Below are 15,641 nucleotides of genomic sequence, written 5' to 3'. Positions count from 1 at the left end.
AGAAAAACTGATAATCACTGTAATCTTTGCCAGAAGTTCCAGTAGTTTGTTCTCTATAGTTAGACCAGCTAGTTATATGGTTTGTTCTAGTAAGAAATGCTATACTATGTATCTTCAGATTTCAAAGGTTTTCTTACAAACCAAATTTTTTATTACTGAGAGCATTTGATACACAATCAGAACAGAATGATGCAACACCAAGTTATTACAACCTTTTACAATATACTGTAAGTGGATTTTTAGTACTGTCTGCAAGTCCTTTGGGATTTAATGGGGAGGGTGTGTTATAATAAAGTCTTCACCTCAGTTATGACAGTAATGTGTATGATGAAGAAATCTAGGCCTGACTGATTAGACAAGCTCATACATCTCGACAAATGCAACAGACAGATGATAACCCCAGGTCATTATTAATTTGGACCACAGTAAAGGAGCGAGCTTTGCAGCAGTCCCCTAAAATGTCATCCCTTCTGTTGGCTTAGTCTGTTGGGGACAGGGGGCTACTTACATTGTTATCCAATGTGTATCATAACTGCTCCCAAATTGTTGAAACGTACCAAACAGCTTTGGAAGAAGACGAAGTGAAACTACTACTGATCTAAAGGAGAAAGAGAAAAATGATGACAACGTGTGATTGTTACAAACTTAAAATAGTCAGTTGTAAAGTTACTTCGAGAAGCTCTGGTTCCGTGAGCAAAGAGGCTAACTGAAAGCACTGTAAACACCCGTGTGAAATTTACCATCAGGTCAGCCAATAAGTCTTCTGAATCTGAACCACACACACTTCAAATTCTTTACATGCAATACCTTGGACACACAGCTGTTGGACAAGTGTAAAAATAAAACAGTATACCTTTTCCTTATTAAAAATGGCTTAAATTTCAAGAGATAAATTCTTATTTTTGAGTTTCATAAAACTTATCTTTTGAAATTTCAGCAAAATGAGTATGGTTTTTCTACAAACAGATGACAGCAGAAATAAATCTGCCCCAAACTCATTACAGACACAAGTAGGTGTGTATTCTAAGACAACCATCTAGGAAAACTCAAAAAGTGCACGTAATGGAACATTTGTACCACTGATGTGTACCTTCACATTTCTTTTATTAATTAATATCTCGGCATACTTGTAACTCATCTTGCAAATACAGTTCTTCTCAAAGAGGTAACAACATAATACTACAGGTGATGTCCAGCAGTTGATTGATTGTATCACCAAAATAAATTCCACTTCTGCCAGTCCGCACAATCTGTACAATCTCACAGCTTTGGCTGGTATTAAAACAAGTTATCTGAGGTCAAGGTATTAATTCTACCTCCAGCTGCTTCTTCACAGAAGTTAGGCCCCACAACAGACTTGGTGGAAAATAAACTTGTCTGCTCCTCAGCCCCTTGCATGTAAAATCTAAATATTCAGTTTAACATGCTTAGGCTAAGGCACTTGACCTTGCACTCAACTGGCTAAGATGTGGACCCGATTTTACCAAATGGTAGGAAAGCAGTAACCTCTGGCAGAAGTGAGAACAGACAAATGCAACAAGATGAGAAATTCAGGACACTGATAGAATAGAAAAATGGAACATCAGATACATCCATAACACCTTGAAAACTATTTTTACACTTTCGCTTTTGTCTGGTTTAACTTATCTTCCTATAAAATGAAATAACCGTTATAGACAACTTGTATTTCCTATACGTTGCAAAAGTAGATACATGTAAAAACAGATAATTTATGATTCAAGTTACCTGTTGTTTGCTAAATTTTCTAAGCAGCCTTCAATAAATCTCATTCGAATCTGTCTGTCAGTGAACCAGCATACTAAAGAACAGAGCAGCTTCTCTGCTTCATTTATTAACCCTTCAGAGAGATGAATCTACAGCAAGTAGAAAGAAAGGTCACTGAATAGTATATATTTATTTTCTTTTAAAAAATATTCTTTTCTGGTATTCAACTTACTGCATCTTCATCCTGGACCAGATCCCACAAAAGGGTATTTCCTTTCTTACAAACATTATCCAAATTAATGTCCGTCACCGCATTGCTATTATATTGATGTTTATGAACTGCTGGTCCTGAACAAAATATAAAGACCGTTATTGAATAAATAGAAGGAACTATCTAATCTGAGCATTATTCTCTAAGTGCATGAATAACGACATGCTTTATTGGTAAACTTGGCTAAAGTGCATACAACAACATTGTAATTGCAGCCTTTCTTCACACATGGGTTCTTAGAAGACAAAATACTATGACCATACAAGAAGTCAACAGGGCAGTTAAGCCAGTATTCGGCTAATGGCAAGGTGCAATAAAAAGAGCACTTAAGAATTGCAGATGCAGGTGCAACTGCCTTTTAGGTTAATTAGATTTAATTCATAGTGCAATTAAAACATTTCTTAAGTCTTTCTGTAGTGCTGTGGTCCAAAGGGAGGTATCTTTATAACTACCGTGGTTGGAAAGCAAGAGAAGCACATTTCAATAAGTTCCCCTCATACTGCACGACCTCTTATGTCTAACTAAAAAACAGGAAGAACACCACCCTTCTTTATATACAATAGAGTATCAAAGTGCATGATTTTAGAAACCCATCATGTTTTCATAAACACTGATAGACATTTTCCTTCTTCTGTGTGGCCACAGCTGGCACCATTCATTTATCTACTATTTGATACTATTTTCATGTAACAGCAAAGTCAAGTAGAAAATTTAGACTGCGTGCAGAACACTGTAATTATTTGCACGTGCAAGACTAGAGGTGTCAAAAATAATCTGCACTGAAGGCCTCATGCTCAAACAATAATTTAGATCATCAGTAAGATGTGTAATATCTATGGAAAATATTGAAAAAATATGCTGATTTACAGCATGTTTTAACTACAAAGTTTTAGTAGTTTAATCCAACTCTGTAGTGTAGGAAAAAATCCTTCCAAATTTTCAATGTCAGGCTGAAATTATAACTCAGTTCCACATAACAAGAAATGTTAAGCCTAAAGAAAAAGGAGACTTCTTACTCAACCGTGTTTCAGGAAAAGATATAAATAGTTCTGGTTTTACTGTCTGCTGGAAGATAGCAAAACTTGCTTCTGCCAGACCAGTGAAGAAAAAATGTCAAACCTTCACTAACCATACCCTCCATTATATTTAAAAGGAGGATAAAACAGAAAATAAAGCTGCCACAATAGCATATGGAAAGATAATATAATTCCTGAGGAGTGTTTTAGTAGCATCTTAAATTGCACCCTGAAGTAAACTAGAGCATTTGGCAGTGTAAGATGAAATAGCACTAAATGCCCTTTAAGGCAAGCTGCCTAAGATATCAAGTTATATTTTAACTCATTTTTCCAAAATTATCCTCTGTACAGACCATTATGGTTAATTCATTTAAGATGACAAATGTATGAAATCACAATAAGATCCACCCACCAGAAGAAAAATCGCATAATGTTTCAGAGAGAAAAAAAACCCCTCGTATTTCAGTACCACCTCTCGTTACTTTAATAACTGATTCGAAAAAACATTTGCTAGGCTCTTTAGTGCCTTTAACAGCTCCAGTAGAAATGGGGGGGAGGGCGGCACTGTAAAAAGGTAAACAGAGCTACATCTAATGTGATAAAAAATTAATCTCTTTGAGAAGCAGTAAAATCTCAGTAGTTACCGTGGTTTCTTTGGGCAAATACGTATGGTTAAATTAATTTGATTATTTTAATGATTGGAGTCTAATTCAAAATTATATAAAACTGAGTTAGAAGTATAATGGTTTTCTGTTTTCTTTTTCTCTCTCTTACCTTGACTAAGATGTTCGTGGTAGATAGAAGCAAGGTTAGGAAGGTGCTGCTGAAGATGAGATGTTAGCTCAGCATGTGAATTAATCTGTACAAGCTCTTCTTCACAGCCAGACTCTTCCCCATCAAAATCAGCCATATTTTTCTCTGATTTTGCACTGACTTGGGAACTACTGCAACTGACATCATCTGCACTTAGCATATCATCAACCATATGCCTGTAAAAGAAGATTATTAGAATGGACAATATCAAAGAACAAGTTGTTTATAGCAGACTACAAGTGAGTAGACATCTCCCTAAAGCTAAAGTCAGGATGAATCATCTGTCTGAACAACAGACCTTCATATGAATTTGAAAAACAATTACAGATAAATTGAAGGTCTCACTATCACGATGATTGTGCTGACTTCTTTCATGTTAACTAAATACAGCATTTTCCAAAACATTTTTAACATTTTCTTAAATGTTGTCTTATTTACCTAACACAAAAACTACAAAAACTTAAATTAGATGTTAACAAAGCAGATTACTGTGTAACTAGACAAGATAACTATCATTTCTGTTAGACAAAATTATCCTGAACTATAGAAAAAATGTCCATACAAATTTTTGCCCAAACGTAATATTTTGCTACCACTTTTATTTCTGTTATAGAAGGAATCCGAAGAAATGTCAGGCTACCTACCCGTCGTGGTGATGGTGGTGGTGATGGTGGTGGTGGTGATGTTGTGGCCCAATGAACTGTCGACAGTTAAATAATTCATTTCCAATAGTTTCCCCAAGGAAGTCCCCTGTGTGAGTTATACAAGAATCCTGAGACCCTTGTGAAATGTGAGCAGCGCTCATTTCCCCTGCCATATCATGCTCTGCATCCTCAGCATGAGAACAAGCGTCTAGCATTCTAATTCGATTATCCACTGGTGTCACAGAGTCAGTGTTAAAAACGTGGTCCTTTCCTGCCCCATTATTTGCACCACTCCTCTCCGAAGGCCCTTGTGAATCTCCCAGACAAATGCCTGTTTGTGATTCCAGTTTCCTGCTTCGTAGATCTGTGCTCCTACTGCTTTTCTGGGGATTATGACTCCTATCTTCTTCCTCTTCATCCTCCTCCTCTTTGAGAGCTTCAATATCTGCGATGTCTTCAGACTGCACCTCGCTGCCCGGGCTTCCGGCAGACTGGCTTGCGTGACTGGAGTTGGCCTCATTACTGGATCCATCACTGTGCCCACTGCTGCTACCAGGACCGCTACTGCCATCCTCACCGCTGTTGGCTGTCTCATCAGAGCTTCCTTGCATGGATTCCTGAAATTATTTTTTTTTAAGATTGGTGGAAAAATAAAACACCACTGAAAATACATAATCAACATCATCATCATTCAAACATCATTCTTCATTTATGAGGCAGTCTGTCAAATCTACAAATTTTCCTTCATTCCTTCTCAGTTTGGTTGCCAATGACAAAATGCTCTGAGCAAGATTCAGATTTAATAATTCAATTTTTGCATTACCTTATTTGTAACAGGGTATATGTGCAGGCTTTGCACATACACACAGTCACAGTGTGACACAAACAATATGTCATGCAAACCCTTACTAAGAGATTAATCTAACTGAAATACAATTTAAATGCAGGGCTCTGTTTGTTTGAGGTGTTTTTTTGTAGCACACTTGTTCACAGGCAAAGTATAGTATATTCTATGTAAACTGCACAGAACATAAGTAAATATTCTAGCCACCCACCATCCTGCTGCAGGTAAGCATACATGCAACGTACCTGCTCAGGATTTGAAATGATTACAGAAAAAAAATAACAGGCAACTCAGTAACAAATTCGCAGACTAAGATTTATGCTCCTATTACCTCTGTATCTGAAAGTCGTTGCTGTACATGTTTTGTTCTGTTAATAAGCTGTTCCTCCATTTCAATATCACTGCCTCCACTCTGATGGGTGTCACTGTTGTCACTGCTCTGAGGGCTTGCTGCTGGTGACCCTAGTTCAAAACCACATTTCCGAGTTACTTTGTTATATATATTAATTAGAACGTAACAGCATTACATAAATGTGCCTCAAATGTTGAACACAACAGCATTCTTCCTACAAACTGCTGAACAGGGGATGTAACTCAAACAATCCATGTACCTAAACACTAAAAATTTCGTTTAGAACACTGAGCATTTTACTACAAAACTTGTATTCTGATGTCTCTTTTGTATACAAGCACAGCCATGTGAATTTCCTAGATACTACACAAAATACAAGTTTCCTTTAATTTTTCAGAAAAACATAACTGCAGACTTTTACTAGTTGTTCTATTCAAACTCAATAGCTGTAGAAAAACACTATAGTATCCAATGTATCAGATTGTGGTGTACTTCTAAAACTATACTTACAAGGTGAAGGGGCTGCTCTTCTGAGCTCCTCTTCTTCTGAAGGAAAAAAGCAGGATGGAAAAATAAGTGACTAAAAAGCTTTTTGTCAGCATATAGTTGTCCATGATTCATAAAAATCAGCAGTAGGAAAAGAAAGGGAAACTACAGTAAAATGGCTTGGCAGCACCTTTAGTAATGACTGTGGGGAAATACACAGTCAAGTAAAAAAAAAAAAAAAACAAAAACCAAAAAACCCAGAAATAGCATGTAATATCAAAAACTAGGTAAAAATTAGATAAGCTTTTTGTAAGATTTTATGTCCCTATGTAAGTTACAGCTGTTCAGCAGAACAAAAATAGTTAACTGATGAGTTATGGACCATCCTCTGAATTTAAAAAACAAAACCAAAACCATACGACTTTAGATACACAAACAGAATCGATCTGAAATAGAAACCTTCCCAAATGTGCTCACAAACTTCTAATGCTTTTGTCTTTATCCTCAACTTCTGCTTGAAAAATATGCCAGCATGACACTTTTTAAAAATACTTCAAGTAGAAAGTTCTATACATCCTTTTTGTCCAAAGACAACAAGGAGACTATGAAAATTAAAAATTTAACTACCAGATCTATTAGAAAACCACATACCTTTTTTGTTTCCCATGGGTAGATTGGTACTCAGTAAAGATGCAAAAGAGCTTTGTTTTGACAGCTGAGCCTTAGCTGCTAGTGCATTATTCCACAGTGCTTTTATAAGCATTGATGCCAAATACAAGGTCTATAAGTAAAACCAGGTAACAGAGCCGTTAAGGAGCAGCAGGTTTTGTATACAAGTATTCACTGCTAATCTTTCTATATACCAATACTACAGTTCATCAAAATAAACGAATGCACAAAATAATGTTGTATGAAACACTTTTTAACTTCAGACATTAAGTTAAAATCTATCAGTGGTTGTGCAGTCTTCAAAAATTTCTGAAAAAGATTATAATGCAAAAGTCAAAAAAGGCCTCCTTGAAGAAGTATGACAACTTTACTCAGAGTTTCCTCTCTTATGCATTAGTGAATATTACTTTTATACGCATTCCTTTAGAAAGACAAATCCATGATGTCTGTTTAATATACTAGTGTAATTTCTTTTCTCATTACAGTGATTTTGTCCGCCTTGCCTTTACCTGTTCAGTGTGAGCACTTGGATGAAGAGTCGAGACTAGGTTAAGAAGATGTCTAAGTGGGACAGGGTCCAAGTTTTTGATCAAAGAGGGAAACAAGTCATGTATGTAACGACTGCAATGCTTTAGCTACAAAGTACAAACAACAAACAGAGAAGATAGCAGAAACAGCAAAATAAACTTTAAAAAAAAATTTTCAAAGACTGATAAAACTGCAGCAATTAAACATCTTTGCACAAATTCTCAGGAAGCACTTTTCCAGTTATTCCAAACTACATCAGACTTGCAATTTTGACTAAACTTAATTTTTACATTGTAAAGCATGTTAAGTTTAGTGACATCAGATGTAACATTATCTGCCTTAGTTCCAGTTCTACGAGATTTGGTGAAAAGAAGAACTGGAAGTTTATTTGGTATTTTAACGTAAATATAACTTCTAAAATACTGGTGTATATGCTAAATCCTGAGCAAAATAATATTTGCAACAATTACCCTATTAACAGTGGTAAATACCAATAAGGACATTACGGGCTACTATGAGACTGAAAGAACACACTGTGTGAACTGTGTGAGGATTACTTATAATTCTTTTGTCTTTCCAGTAATGGATGTCAAAAAATACAACAAGGTGTTTAGCTAACTACTCTATTTACACATTAAAGTGACAGTACTCCTGTTTCCTCTTAGGTTAAATGCTGCTTTTCATAGTCACTCAAAGGGTTTCATTATGTTTGTAAGGATATTGATATTCAAAAAATAAAATAATGGTTACAGGAAGCTTCCAGAAAAAAACATTCTTAATGTTGGTTACCACATATGCACCTCAAAAGGGTTTTTTTCATTCTTTATTTTATTTTGCCTTCCTGGCATATAAAATATCCATGTCAGCAGTTTATGGGGTACAAGCCATCTTTCACAGGATTCAAACTGGAATGAAATTATGTGGGTTCTTATACAAGGATGCGTTTAAACATCTTGAGATACATTTTGTCAAAACGTTAGTTTAAGAAGTGGAAAATATATTCTTTAAGGCCTTCTATTCTTTCAGTCAAAGATGTCAGCCTTTTAAACAATATTAGATGTTTAAACCTTTTACAGGAAGTGATCAGAACATACTTAATTCTGATATCAAACATATATATTTTTAAAATATCAGTATGTCAAAATGAACATGTGAACTGTAAAAGAATTATCACATTTGGGTAATTATATCAAGTTCTTAAAATAGTATCACAGAAAAATCCAGAGGTCTAACACTAGTGAGCTACTGTACGTGTAAAAACATCAAGGAAGGTAAAATATGGCTTTAAAAATCTAAGTGAAATAAGTAATTATTAATTACTTTGACACAGAAAATTGTTGGAGTCTATTAGAGTGAATGCTGTTATAATGAGCATTTAATAACATACCAGCTGCATGTCACAATGACAAGGGACTACAGAGGTTTCAGAATGTGTACACAGTAGTATTTGACTGACAAATTAGAGAAATATTGAACACATTAAAAAAACCTCTTCAAATTCTAGCTTGTATAAAAGTATGTTCCTTATACCTGTTCAAAAAGATCAATTTTATTTCTCTGACCTTTGTTTTGAGTGTATTCTTCCAAAAAATTGACACTGAAACCTTTTTTTTTTTCTGGGATTTTGGTTGGTTGGTTTGTTTGTTTTTAAATAATAAAGGCAGAATGAAACCATGGAAAACCAGTTTCCACACCAGGAAATCGAAATGTCTACTATATTCAAATCCTCTAAATAAAAAAACCTCACAACCTAAAATATAAAGCATATTAATCCATTAAAAGTAGCAAACAAATATATCTTTCTAAAGGAAAAAAAGCCTATCAGAGTTTCCAGGTTTACCAAGCAAAAAATAAAAATCTACAGAAGGCACTGAGATGTAACACCAGCACTGTAGCACAGCTGTAAACTTCACTGCCACAATTCTCACTGAATTGTTCCCACCAGGAGTAACAGAAATGGAAGTTACAATACATAGGAGCAAGGCGATTTAGCATAATAGTAAAAATACTACATCTACCCTACAATCTTCATCCTCACTCTTAGTGAAAGCACTTATGTCCCTGCTATACAACTTCATTTTTTTCTTGTACGAAAGTAGCTGAGGTGAATTTTTGTATTTAATAAAAATAAAAAAAAAAAAATCAGTAATTGTGGCAGTTACCTAACTTAAAACTTTGGTCAGCAAAACACTCAGACAGACAGACAAGAAAAATTAAGAAACTTAACTTTAAGAATGTAAAACCAAATCAAGTTGCCGTTTTCTACTTTTTTTATCACTTCTGCAATTATAAAAATTTTATATATACCTGTGCTGCAGCCCAAATACAGTCTATATGTTGAGTACTAAGTCTCCCTTCAGCTGCAAGAAAGTTCAGAATCACTTGGCACTGTTTGATGATCTGCAAAGTGAGAACACATTGAGGAAAGATTTACTAGAACAAGAAGTTACTCCTCCATGTTTATACTGAACAATAATTTTATACAAACCTCAATATGTAAATTTGGTCCAAAAATGTGCTCAACTACATTGTTGCTGATAAGCCAGTCTGCAAGCTCTTTTGCAATTGATCTAAGGGTGAAAAGAGAGTGCAAATATATGTAAAATTATCTGCCTATACACTGTGCTCTTCCTTAGCACAGCGTGTCTTTCAAATTAGTATCTGTGATTGTAGTAAGCATACAAAAACTTTTTTCAACTCAAAGCATCCTCAACATTCATACATTCAGGTAGGAAGCAAATGATTTCCCTATTTTTTTCTTTAGCTGGAAGACTAATGCCAAGTATCAACATTTCCCTCTCACCCCTCTGGATCATTAGCCAACATGTAATCAACAATTCTACCAATTTTATTAGTTAATTGAGCTCAACAGATCACCTGCAGACCACTTTCAAAGACCTCACAGGTAAGACTTTGATAAACACTGCTGTTTAACCCAATTTTATAATGAAATTCCAGAACTATTGAGTTCACAAATATAACTAAAGGTAGGAGTGATAAAATTATTTTTTAAAGAAAACCACTTAAATATTTTTAGATTCTCTTGCATAAAAAGCAACTGATACAGATTTAAAAACCTACGTTTTACATGGTCATACTTACACAGATGGAGCATACAGATATTTCAAAATCCTCACTTTGTTTCATCCATAGCAATAGGGAACTTTACCCACTGCCAACCCATAAGCAAACATTCGAACAGAACAGGACAAGGAAACTGAATTTTCCAAAACAAAAGTTGAACTTCCAGAAAGGACAGCCCTGTCTGGAAACTGGTGCATAAGCTCCTTTCTATTCCATCCTTTCAAGCAAAGGTTTGTTTACCCAGATTTTGGCACCAGAAGCAATTAGAGGACATCACAGTATTTAAAGCACTGCCTGTAGTTTAAATGGCCCTAGAATAAAAGCGCTCTGTTTCACAAGGAGGAGAAGGATGGGAGGGAGGGGGTGTCTTAGAGGACTACAGGAAGAATTATTTTTACCACTGCTATCTGTGTCACATTTATGGTCACTATTAAAATTCCAGGATTGCCAATCTTTATAATCCACCATAAGAAAACAAGATTCTTCAGGTAAAAAGCGATTGCCTTTGTAGGTTTTCCAAACACGATTCAAACAGGATTTCAAACAGGATTCCAGTTCATCAACTGTTCTGAATTGCCTGATCCTTATGGATGAATTCAACATAGTTCCCATTACTCAACACAACCCATTCCTATACTGTCCTATTCTAATTCCAGGACATGGGGAATGAAACATTTTTATATTGTTCAAAAAAGATAACGTCCCTTAACATTTAAGTAATAACTGGCTTGCAAGGTACAACAACTTACCAACAGTATAATTTATGGCTTATTAATAAATTCATTCTCATACTATAAAGTCAGTTTGTTAGGGTATCTGCTCAATGAGTGATAAAAAAAGATAAGCCAGGTCTGTTCCATGAAATCCCACTCTGCTTAACTTCCTACAGCCTCACTTCAAAATAAAACCAAAACCCAACCCCCAACACCCCAAAGATCCCTACCCCAAACCAAACTTTGGAGCATGCACATTACAGACTCATTCAGGACTTGGATTTCTGTCTAATAAAATCTGAGGTAAGACCTTTTCGCATGTGAGCTGTGATTCTGCAGATTTTACAGAAAAAGGAACTTACTATTCATTTGAATATATGCTACTTTAGCAACAAACATGGCGCTAAAAAAGGCTCTTGAACACCTGCCTCCATGCTGACAAGCACAAGTGACCACAGTGGCACTGCTCGTATAGCTCAAGAGACTATAGCTGTTACTTTTCGTCAGACAGCTGGTAGACTTGATATCTCAAAATCACCTTAAATCAAAAGTGCCCAACTCTCACTCTGAAAACTAAATGCAGCCTGCAAAAAAGTTCCTTCAACTTAGGGCGTATTTGCCCGCAGCTTCTTATGGCTTTACATTGCTTCCCCTTGCTGTGGGCTGAAGTGCTCCCTGCTACATGACCAAAATATAAACAGAAAGCCTCATACTTGGCATTTTTCACAAAGAAAAGGTAGACAGATCTGGTCACATGAGTGAACATATGCCTACTAGATGCAGGAGACCTGAATGGATGCACTTCTGGTTATGAAATGGGAAAAAAAATCATGACATATGGTCCTCCGTAAGAGGCAAAAGCCTTAAGACCTGAGTCATAAGTCAATGGAGGTAATTTTCTGGGACTGCTGAATTTCTTCTTGGATCTGAATTTTGAAACCTACAGCTTTCAGAATGAATCCCAGATAAACACTGCTAGATTGACTAGGCGATGTTGATATGAAAGGACATACTCCTCAGTGTGTCTCTTTAAACCAAATACTTCTGCTAGTGCCACAATGTCCATTAGACACTGTATCCAGAGTCCTATGTTGCATTTTAGCTGCTCCAAAGCAAAGAACAAAAACTTTCTTATAGAGTGAGTTCTTTCACATTTTATTAAATTAGTATGGCAGTCATTAATCATGTTACTTACTATCTTGAATCTGCAACATTTTTCTTCTGAGAAATAATGGATTATTCTTTTAAAGGAATGCCTTTTTAATGGATGTAGTCTCAGTGGTAAAAACCTCTTTATCCTACTGCGGAGCTCAACTGTGATATGACATCTCAGATTTCTGAAGGTAAACATTCATTTGATATGGATTTGTTGAGGATGACCAAAAACAAGAGAATACTTGTGAAAGACAGAATGCAGCCTTTGTTTCCCAGAGAGAATTGTTCCTCCCAGAAAGTTTTGCTGAGGGCACACTGCCTTTTAAATGATGAAGTTATTACCAGCACTAAATATTTTGTTCTCTGATATACTAAGAAATATATTTATGATAGCAGATTCAAGGATTCATCAAAGAGAGCTAATTTCAGTGTAATTGAAGGATGTCTGATTTACTTCCTAAACACTTCCATTTCAGGAAAGGTTTTTTTCGTCCAGTGGTTTTCCAGTTCCTTGATAAGTTCATCACTTTCAAACCCAGTGAATACCTTAACTCACAAGCGATACCAGAACTTCATATAAATAAAAATAAACTGCTAGTCTATAAATAAATTAACCTATGATTTAAGTTTGTATGTTGTCAGTTATCCCATTTTTACTTGAATAATTATCTAAAGCCCTGTAGCCTTGAGAAATTACAGATACACTCGAATTCATAAGAATTCACTGAGCTCCGAGTTGCCCCGATAAGCAGGGCAACCTAGAATAACTTTTTATTAAAAGATTTAAAGTATAATTTTTAATATTTTTCAATGCAGTTTAATTTTGATTTCTAGCTATGTTAAAATTTCTTTCAGATAGCCTGTAGCTTTTGTAATTCAAAGGTATTTTTTCATAGAGCAATTTGCAAATTATTATATGACTATTACTATACAATACCACTACAATTCAGGCAACTTAAGAGTAAAAATATGCTCAAATTTTCTTTTAAAAGACGTTCTTCAAAAGGTTATAGAAAAATTCTCCTCCTTCATGCTGAAGGAAACGGTGAGAGTGAAAAACATGCATTATGATCAAAGTACAGATACGCTTTTTCCTCTAACACAAAAGTAGCAGTACAAAGAAAGGTTTTACAAATGAGATATCTATGTCATACAGACCTCAGTAGTAAGAACATTCACCTTGGTAGTAACACGTATTAGCTATTTTTCATGGATTTAGTAATTGGGACAGCAGGAGGAAAAGTCATTTAAAGAACATGATACTCTCTCTGAGTGAGTGTTGTGGGTGAGGGAGGAGGAGATGAGAATGAAAAAGGTAGCAGCTACTCTAGTTTAATTGTCTCTAAATCTTTCTCACACTGGAAATCTACACAACATATTGGGCTCCACGATCTCTAGACTTAATCAATTTCCCCCTAGACTTTTAATTTAAGTTCACTGACAATTCATGCCTGTCAAGAATAACTGTTTCACTTCCAAGAAATGAAACTCAAGCACTTGCAACATCAGTTTCCCCAGGCATTCCATGAGACTGTGGGGAAGAGTGGAAGCGATGAAGTTTCTGATACAACCTGATGTTGTGAAGTGTACTTACAAAAGGCAAGTACTAGAGCTTGAATTTTGTTCATTATTGTTAAAAAAAAAAAAAAAAACAAAACCAAACTACTGGAAAGAAACTACAGTTTATGTATTTTCCCCGTAGGTCAAAGAATGCCCCTCTATAAGAGGACTGGGTTAAAGTCCTAGAAGCATTTTAAGCTAAGGCTGTGGTGCAATACTTGGTAGCCACATGATGACCCAGATCCAGGAACAAATTCCACAGCAAAATAACCCCTCCAGAGAAAACCTTGTTTATCCGACCAGTCAATTCCCAACATAATTCATCACGCAGCTACAAAAACACACCAGCTCAGTACCGGATATAACAGCAAGTCAGCAACATCACTGAAAAATATAATATAAAACCTTAAAAGAAAAAAATGTAGAAATATAACGAGCAGCTTGCAAAGGATGAAGACTAACATTTCTTCACAAAATCACTGAAATAGCATCCACAACATAACAACGGATGGGAAACACTGATCTCAACTGTTTAGGATCAGAAATGCAAAGAGGATACAGCAGGCACCTTCCCAACCCACATTCAAGCACATGTTTTTGTTTATGAGGATGTATTCTCTTATTTGATGCTCCAAAACCACTGTGACATAATCTTGAATATTTATTAAACTATTGTGTACGCCACTACAAAGGTGTACGCCACTAGAAAGAAACATTAGGGAGCTGATTGAAAAACTTTACTACTATTTTTTTCAGAGCAAATCTGAAAAGATCCCTGGATGTGGAAGAGAGAGAGGGGAAGAGGCATTGAAATGATGCTGCCATAAATTCAGTTGGTGAGCTTAGACAAAAATTGAGAAAGCAAGAGTTAACATGAGCTAAGAGAAGAGTGACAAAGGGAAAAAGCAATACAAAACTTGCAGTTTAATATCTCAATAAATAAGGAAAGAGAGGGAAAAGAAAGGAGAAGAAATAGTCCAGATCTTTCTGTTCATGGGTGAAAGGAATTTCGACAAATTTCGACACCTGAAATGACTCTGTAGGAAGCTTTTTAAGTGAGAGTAATCAAGTTTTTAAATAAGGTGGGAGGTTGTCTCAGCATCAACCTGAATTCTGAAACTCAAATTCTTGGCTACCTGCCAAGTGAAGAGCAAAACAAAGTATCTCTTTACACATATTATTTCTACAAGCTGACCCTGCACTCATTAAGGCAAAAACCACCATTTTTCCCTCTTGTGGTCCAAAGAGCACCAAAAAAATCTTTCTGTCCCTGCAAGGCATGACCATTATTTACTAACCAACATCAGCAAAAGAGCTTTAGGAATCACTGTTCAAAGACTTGAAGACTCTTCTGTTCAGTCTCGTTATTTTTAGCTTCAATAGATTTTATACTCTTCAGTACCTTAGATTGCAAAGAATTTGATTCCACCTTAAAAGCCAGGAGTAGCTAAATTAAAAGTGTATGTCTGAGGGATACTACGAAGTTGAGCCACTGAGACATTGCCCATATCTGGACAATACGCATATTCGGTCACCACAAACCCTCAACTCTAGAGAAGACGGTCAAGTAAACTCAATTTAAAATGACACACAAATACCTACAGCTAGAAAACAGATTCCTCTGTCTTAGGTTTCTGCTGCTTTCAAGTGCAAATTGTGAAAGCCAGTGTTTTCCTAGACAGAAGATGCTTTAGCTTGCCCTACCACAGAAAAACTTGCAACCATGCAGATAAAGGCTACTGTTGCAAAATACTGGCTAAAAAATTCTGATGACACTTCCA

General features: G+C 35.7%; 1 protein-coding gene across 16 annotated transcripts in view; it reads right to left on the bottom strand.

Moving 5' to 3' along the window:
- USP34 (ubiquitin specific peptidase 34) overlaps nucleotides 1–15,641 on the bottom strand; it is a 145,979-nt gene that overhangs the window by 78,854 nt on the left and 51,484 nt on the right. For 14 of the 16 annotated variants that reach the window (XM_074864438.1, XM_074864439.1, XM_074864441.1 and 11 more), the window contains 11 exons: nucleotides 9,837–9,918; nucleotides 9,656–9,748; nucleotides 7,330–7,455; nucleotides 6,803–6,932; nucleotides 6,176–6,211; nucleotides 5,645–5,775; nucleotides 4,470–5,086; nucleotides 3,787–4,001; nucleotides 1,958–2,073; nucleotides 1,747–1,874; nucleotides 509–598 (listed from right to left, as the gene is read on the bottom strand). In XM_074864438.1, coding sequence (XP_074720539.1) covers nucleotides 509–598; nucleotides 1,747–1,874; nucleotides 1,958–2,073; nucleotides 3,787–4,001; nucleotides 4,470–5,086; nucleotides 5,645–5,775; nucleotides 6,176–6,211; nucleotides 6,803–6,932; nucleotides 7,330–7,455; nucleotides 9,656–9,748; nucleotides 9,837–9,918 — 1,764 coding nt within the window. Of the gene's footprint in view, nucleotides 1–508; nucleotides 599–1,746; nucleotides 1,875–1,957; nucleotides 2,074–3,786; nucleotides 4,002–4,469; nucleotides 5,087–5,644; nucleotides 5,776–6,175; nucleotides 6,212–6,798; nucleotides 6,933–7,329; nucleotides 7,456–9,655; nucleotides 9,749–9,836; nucleotides 9,919–15,641 lie in introns of those variants that run through there. The other 2 variants (XM_074864445.1, XM_074864454.1) reach the window with 2 other exon arrangements.

The sequence above is a fragment of the Strix uralensis genome, chromosome 3 (assembly GCF_047716275.1).
Source record: "Strix uralensis isolate ZFMK-TIS-50842 chromosome 3, bStrUra1, whole genome shotgun sequence".
NCBI lineage: Eukaryota > Metazoa > Chordata > Aves > Strigiformes > Strigidae > Strix > Strix uralensis.
This window is presented reverse-complemented; position numbering and strand designations above follow the sequence as displayed.